Here is an 8,103-nt window from a genome sequence, read left to right as displayed (position 1 = left end):
ACCCAGCCAAGTCTTCTTTATTAGATGGATCAGGGTCTGAACAAATAAGAAATTGTTATAATTTCTCAGTTGCCAAAATTTCATACTAAACCTGCGATACATGATGTCATAAAATAGGTCCCCAAACTAGTAAAGAGGGTTCAGGATGCTGCACCTGAACTTGGGGTCTGGGGGGAATGGGAGCATGGAAAGGAAGGAGAAAAGCTCTTTGTACCCTGCAACATGATCTTGGACATTTTGGTGGACAGATTCCAGCATGAAAAAGGGACCAGTATCTCTTTTCTGAAACCTGAAGTGGTCATGCCTACCTTTTAGGGTGCAGATAAGGTGTAAATAACAGGATTCATAACTGTCACTTAGCACTCCATGTCCACCCCCCCCACACACACACATACAGGAGAGAGCAGAACTTGGTTTGTCATTGTCACCTAGGTGATATTTTTTAACCATAGCTCAAGTTTACCATCATTATCATCTCTATCATTTTCTTCTAGAAATAGTTTTAAAATTTGATCTCTTGGAAAGTAAGACTGAGCTTACTTCAGGCAAGTGACTCAGGAAATATGGATAAAGTGGGCTGCATGATGTATTTTTTTTGGCCCAACTTGAGCTGGGAGAGTAAGAAGATCATTATGAAGAAACAGCTGGTGTGTTGGGGGGAGACAAAGCCCTCATCAGCAAGGTGACAGTGCTGTGTTCAGGCATTCTCTGAAATAAATGACACACAGTGTGCAGTCCTAAAAAACCTGGGATACAGTTGAGCAAATTAATGGAAATTCTATTTATGAGAACAGGGTAAGAGTCTTACAAAATGCTTGGTGAATTGAAAGATTTGTCACCATAGCTTGTGTTGAGAATCTTGACATTACCCAAATTTTAAAATAAATCTTCAGAAATTTTAGGAGAAGAAGAGAGTGTTTATATATATATATTAACAAATGAGGACTGAGCAGAGCCCCGCCAATCTGGTAATCCCAGGAAAATCCTCCAAATCCCAAAATCTAAATTTAAGAACAGAGATATTCTTTTCCCAAGTTCTAGGAATTTGTATTGCTGGGTGTTTTGTAGCCACAAATGGGGAAAAAAACCCACCATCTTTACTTTTTAAATATTTAATGTACTTGCAAACTCAACATCCTGCACCTGTAATTTGAAATTTCCTAAGTGGCTGAGCACAGGGCCAGGGCCCATAATATATATTGTGGCAGGAAATGTTTCATGAGAATTTCCTAGGATACACTTGGCAGTAATGTGGGGTAACCCTCTACCAGATGAGGTTTTAAACATAGGAGATTTTTTTATAAAGACTTTAAAACACAGAACAATAAATTAATTGTTTAATTTTTGCTAATATTTTTTAGATTAATTGTTCTAAAACATGAAAACAATTAAACAGAACACAGAAGTCACTTATATCAACAGTATTTTTTGAGCTGTAATAATGACAGAAACAGGACCTATGTGTATTTATCAAAAAATATAAAATTAAAACATGTCAACTACCTGATCAAACACGTTGAATAAGTAATGTTTAAAATTGGAACATAACATTTCATAGGGAGCTTGCATATTAACAGAGCTAGTCAGTAACTATAGTCTTGTTCATGAAAACCTAAAACTTATTGATGTCCCTATGCAAAAATCGGAGACATCTTTTATCAGTCTGTAAAGTCATGAGTAGACTGGGAAGGAAATGTTCTCATTTTGCTATACAGGGCACGTCCTCTCACCTGAGAGGTACTCATAAAGGCTCAGGTCTCTTGTGCAGATACCAACAACCTCACCAAGAAGCCCAAACTTTCTCCTCCCATAGCCTTCCTAGGACCCCCCTCTGCCTACTGGTTCTGCATCTTACCCAGATGGAGGTAATGGGAAGACTCAGTTCACCTGAGAAGAACCTGGGATGGTTTAGGGAAGAGAGGCCTTTAACACATATCTCTTCAGGGCCTTAATTTTTGTGTCTATAAGAAAGTGACAATGTCTCACTGGAGAGCATCAAACCATCAGGACTCCAATAGGACATTTCATCTGCCCCTCCATGTGACTTTATGCTCAGGTGAATAAAAGCTCTCTAGGGAGAACTGGGCTCCCAACTTTTCTCTTAAGTAAATTGACATGTGTATTGGGGGGTCACAGATATCCCAATTATTCAGAAAGTATCAACTTCTTACATTGTGACATGGGCCAAATTTGTCTAAAATCACCTAACATTTTTTTAGGGTACTTACTGGTCTGAGATCTTCCTGGCAACCCTGTGAGTTGCCAATGGCTGGGTGTCTCAGCTACCATAGATGATGTGCATCTTCTCCCTCAGCCCCTTCTTACTGGGAGGACCTGGTTTCTGGGGAGTGTTGGCTCTGCTCTCCATTTTTCAAAGTTTGAGGATCTGGGTTCAAGGTGTGAGTGCAAATTAAATTTGAATTGAAATGTGTTGAAGTAAATATCAAGAGTGCAGGTGAAGCTGCAGTGGGGGTAAAGGTATTCACAGGCAGGTGAGGCTGGGTGAAGTGACGCTTGTTTCACTTATTCAAATGAAATTGAGCTTCATTTCTTTTATTGACTTAACCAACAAAATCACTTGGAAGTGGCTTCTTTGGAAGTACAATATTTTCTTAACCATTACTTTCCTCAAGTACAATTTTATTCCTTCCAATTTATTTTTTTTCTAATTTATAGTGATCATTAATAAAACTTTTATGAATGCTTGTGTACATTTGAGGGGTAAAGCACAGATTGTGATTGTTGGATCATGTGTGTGACTCTCTGTGAAGGATAAGATATTGCAATGCTCTTTTCAAATAGCCTGTATCATTTGGCATCTGATAAAATGATACAGGCTATTTGAAAATAGCATTGCAATATCTTCATTAAACCTAGTATTCCTGGTTAAATAAGAAAGAAATTGGCATTATTAATCACTCTTTTTCCTGATGTAAAAGACTTTAATGAGTTCATATTTCATGGTATGAACTGTTATCAAGGTTAGTGATTTTCCAGGTTCTGCTTAAATCTGGTATTTTGTCCTAATTTAAAACATTTCATTCAGATAGTTACCCTAAAAAAATTATTTAAGACAATACTGAGATAGATGGGGTGCCCAGACTGAACTCACACCAGAACTTCAATTACTTCTTCATCCAAAAGTTGGAGTGATGGGGGACTTCAGAGGTTCATCATCAAATGACTGTTTGGGATAGGTTTTTATTTATGTTTTATTTTTGGTATCAGCCATTGAACTCAGTATTCTTAACCATTGAGCCACATCCCCACCCATTTTTATATTTTACTCAGAGACACCATCTTACTGATTTGCTTAGGGCCACACTGAGTTGCTGAACTTGATTCTGATCTCGAAATCTTTCTATGTCAGCCTTCCTAGCAAGCAGGATTACAGGCATGCACCACCACAACCAGGTGGTTTGGCACAGTTTTGCTGAAACGTTTTAGATTTGTTGGAAAAAAATATTTTGACACTTTGAAAGTCATTTTACTTTTCTTTGTAAATTCAGAGGATGTTTTTCTCCCAATTGGCTAAAAGTGATTGAAATGTTTTATGGTGATTAAATACACAAAGACCAAATTTCTCATTTAACAATGTTTAAGAGTTCAGTCAGCAGCATTAAGCACATTCAATTTTGTGGATATGTATAATCTCCACCATGTCCAGAAATTTTTCTTCTCCCTAAATGATCTCTATATCCATCAAATAACAATTCCCCTACTGAATCCCCTCCTCAGCTACTGGAAAATGTCATTCTATATTCTGTCTCTATAGATTCCATTACCCAAAGTTCCACATTCTATGTGTGGATTTATACAATGATGATTGTTTTTTTTTTTTAAGAGAGAGGGGGGGTGAAAGAGAGAGAGAGAGAGAGAGAGAGAGAGAGAGAGAGAGAGAGAGGGATTTTCAATATTTATTTTTCAGCTTTCAGTGGACACAACATCTTTATTTTACTTTATGTGGTGCTAAGGATTGAACCCAGCACCCTGCACATGCCAGGGGAGTGTGTTACTGCTTGAGCCACATCCCCAGCCCAATGATGATTCTTTTTAGAGTGACATTTTATTGGATATAATGTCTTCAACTTTCCTATGGTACCCTATGGTATATCCAGACCACATTTTTATACATTCCTATGCATGTGGATTTCAGATTGTTTGCACCATTGCCTGTTATAAATAATGGTACCAGGAACAAAGGTGTCCAAGTGACAGTTTTGAGTCCTTGCCTATATTATTTGTTATATTCATAAAAGCACAATTGATAACTCAGATGGCAGTTTATGATGAGAGATGTTTACAAGTTATTAGGCATCAGAGAGACTACAGAGATGATTTACTTATTAAAAGCTACTCCAGTTTCATATATTTATAAATATAGGGACTAATGCAGATAATAAAATTGAGATTTACCTCTCATGGGTCGATCTCACATTTTCAGTCAGAAATACAATGTACTGCAAACCACAGTAAAATTCTTCTGTAATTCCAGCAGATCAGGAAACGGAATCAGGAGGATCATGTGTTTAGGAAGCATCAACCAAAGCGAGGTGCTAAGCAACTCAGTGAAACCCTGTCTCTAAATTAAACACAAGATAGGGCTGAGGATGTGACTCAGTGTTTGATTGTTCCTGATTCAATCATCAGTAGCTCTCCCACCCCCCCAAAATATACTGACTGTAGTTTATCTCAAGGGTGTATGAAAAATATCTAGCATGTATTTCTCATTCACAAGTTTCAAAGTAATCATATAAAAGTCCCCCTTTGTCTATTCATTCAAGACAGAAAGCAGACACACTATGACATGATGAATGCTTGCCCAGTCATGTGGTGGCTCATTATAAAAATTCATCCACCATGCAATGATCCAACATTTACTCTCCTTCCCCCATAAGAATTTCACGAAGTTAAGGCTGTGTTTTTTAGTACAGATAAAAACCAAAGTGCTAGTTTTGGCATACCCATTGACCTCCATCATCTGGATAAAACAATAAACAGGGTCATTTTTCCACATGGTTCTTGAGGAGGAGAAAACACAGTCCAAAGAGTACATAAGCACAAAAATTTCCAGGAACAGCAGGATGGCCCTCTGTTTTGGGGAGGCTTTTGGAGACAGGCTGGTGTGGTAAATGTGCCAGCACTGCCTCTTAGGTCCATACAAGAGGGTCACCATGTAACCACTGGAGAGAGCCATGAGCCCTATAAAGAAGACATCCTATAATGTAGTGCATTTGGATAACAAATGCCTGAGGAAGTAGCTCATAGGTAATTTAGTGCAGGAGTCACTGAGGAATATAAGAGTGTGTGTGAGGTCACAGTGGTGTGGTCAACAGTAGAGATTGAGAAGTGGGCACTAAAGGACATACAGAAGACCCACAGGAAAAGAAGGGATTTCAGGTTTCCAGTAGGGATTTAGGCTTGAACTTTGCCAAACAGGAGCTTGAGAAAAATAATGTATGTCCTAATCATATGGACCATGTCACATTCTGTCACTTTGATCCAAAGTTCAAATTAGCCCATTCCTTACTCCACATGTTTTGATGCCTGAGATTCCGAGATGTTGGGAATTCTAGGTGGGCACCACCATCCTGGGCTACTTGCAATTTTCTTTATAATTTCAGAGAAAGTTTTCTTCACCCCTGATTATTAGGTAGTTGACACATTTTATTATTATTTAAGTACACAAAAGATGATATTTATTATTTACCATTATTAAGAATACTTGTCAGTGTCCTTAATCAAATTCAGGTGTGGGTGCATGGATTCTCTCTACCATCTCCCCAGTTTTTCTTATTCCTAAAATATCTCTGGATTCATTAAATAAAAATTCCTCAGGGCACACCTTCCTCAGCTGCACAAAAACGCCATACTACTACATTCTGTGTTTATGAATTATACGACCCAAACTTCTATCTTTTACAGGTATATTTTATACAAATGTTGATTCTTTTGTGAGTTACAGTCACTTGACCGAATGATTTCAAGATTCATCCATGGCTTCTTATATATCAGCATCACCTTCATATTTAATGCTATGTTTAGTATTTAATGCAATATTCCATCTTTGCATATTATACTACTGAAGATTCCATCCTGCTGTGTGTAGATGTATACAGCTTTGATTCTTATGCCTATGCAAGAGGGTCACCATGTACCCTCTTGACATAATAAATTCAAGAATCATCTATGGCTTCCTGTGCATCAGAATCTTTCTCCTATTTACTGTTGAGTGGAACTCCATGATATATCTAGACCATATCTTCATACATTCATATGCTTGGGCATATGAGACTGTCTCTATCATTGACTATTATAAATATTATATCCTGAGCAATGGTGTTTAAATAATAGTTGTTGTCCTTATATCCAGTTTTTTTGTTGTTATATTCATAAAAGTTCAATGGATAGATGAGATGACAGTTTAGGATAAGGGATGTTTACACTCTATTAGGTATAAAGAAGATTTCTGAGACTCTTGGTTTTTTTAAAACCGCTGCAATATCTCATATACATATAAATATAAGCACTGATTCAGAAAAAAGTGATATTTACTATCTAGGGTTCCTTTCACACATCAATCAGAAATATAAAGCTACTAGCTTCGTTCGAGCCATATGGACAATAATCTGTCATTTTTTTCTCACTTTCATGCTTCAATGTAATCATTTTTAAAAACCACTTTATGCATTGATCCAACATAGAGAGCAAACTAACCATGCCATGATGTGTTGATGCACGGCAATGTGGTGGCTCAGGTTGAGAACTGACGAATCATGCAATGATTCAATGTTGACTGTCCTTCCCCCACGAACATTTCAAACAGGTAATGTTGTGTCTTGCAATGAAGATAATAACCAAAGGACTGATGGTGGCATAGCCATTGGACACCATGATCTGGACAAAACGGCACACAGGGTCATTGTTCCACATGGTTCTTGAGGAGGAGACAATGCAGTCCAAACAGTACATGAGCACAAAAATTTCCATGAGCAGCAGGATGGCCCTGGTTGCCCTCTGTTCTGGGGAGGCTTTTGGAGACAGGCTGGTGCTGTGAAGGTGCTGGCACTGCCTCTTGTGCCTGTGCAAGAGGGTCACCATGTACCCACTAGAGAGGGCCATGAGCCCTATAAGGAAGACATCCCGTAATGCACCCAGGACGGTAAACAAATGCCTGAGGAAGTAGCTCATGGGTAAAATAGTGCAAGAGTCACTGAGGAATATAAGGCTCTGTGAGGTCACAGTGGAGTTGTCAACAGCAGAGATTGAGAAGTGGGCACTGAAGGACATATAGAAGACCCACAGGAAAAGAAGGGACTTCAGGCTGTCCTGTGGGGACTTAGGCTTGAACTTTGCCAAGCAGGAGCTTCTGGGGCTGAGGGTGATGGCCTGCAGGACACTCAGCAGGCAGGTGGCAGAAATGGACAGGCCCCTCATCAACCTGTACAAGTAAGCAACTGATTTACATGTGACATCATCCAAAAGCCCCACCTGAGATGTAAAAGTGTCTGCAGCTATGAACCCCATGGTTAGCAGCATCAGGAGGTGGGTTAGGGCCAAGAGACTGATGATCCAGTCCGTGTTTTTGAGCCTCTTGTCACACAGGAACTTGATGACATGGAACAGAAAGAGGATGATGTTGGCCAAAATCCCAATTCCAACTTCAGAGTAAAAGGTGCTTCTTAAGTTAATAACACCATGCATCATGTGGTTTTTTGTCATCTTTGGGGGTAAGGAATCATGGAGTACATGTCTTAGGAGAAAAGTAAGAAATTGCATTATCACAAATATTAAATTTAATATTTCTCAGCCAACACTGGTACCAGGAGGAAAAGATGTTGGCCCATCCCAATGACCCTTTTCCCCTCTAACTGAAGCTTTGCTGACTCACCCTGGAAACCATTCTTTCCTCTCTCTCTTCCCATCATTTCCCAATCATGGCTGGATTACATTTTATGCAAAGTACAAAGTGATTGCCTGTGCATTAAAAATGATCACATCTGTCATATATTTCTCATTCACAAGCTCCAATGTTATAGAAAATTTTTCCCTGATGCAACCTTGAATTTTTCTTGGTGATATCTGACTAAAAGGGTGAACTAC

The 8,103-nt window shown here is 38.7% G+C and overlaps 1 protein-coding gene across 1 annotated transcript; it reads right to left on the bottom strand.

Annotated features, from left to right (window-relative positions):
• Positions 1 to 6,786: 6,786 nt before the first annotated feature.
• On the bottom strand, positions 6,787 to 7,704 carry LOC144371261 (vomeronasal type-1 receptor 90-like). Its single transcript, XM_078033671.1, has one exon. The coding sequence runs from the start codon at positions 7,702 to 7,704 to the stop codon at positions 6,787 to 6,789; it is 918 nt and encodes a 305-aa protein (XP_077889797.1).
• Positions 7,705 to 8,103: the final 399 nt, after the last annotated feature.

Source organism: Ictidomys tridecemlineatus, chromosome 16 (assembly GCF_052094955.1).
Source record: "Ictidomys tridecemlineatus isolate mIctTri1 chromosome 16, mIctTri1.hap1, whole genome shotgun sequence".
In the NCBI taxonomy this organism is placed as follows: domain Eukaryota; kingdom Metazoa; phylum Chordata; class Mammalia; order Rodentia; family Sciuridae; genus Ictidomys; species Ictidomys tridecemlineatus.
This window is presented reverse-complemented; position numbering and strand designations above follow the sequence as displayed.

Coding starts and splice junctions, on each gene's coding strand:
- LOC144371261 (XM_078033671.1), bottom strand. CDS start 7,704: ATGCATGGTGTTATTAACTTAAGAAGCACCTTTTACTCTGAAGTTGGA.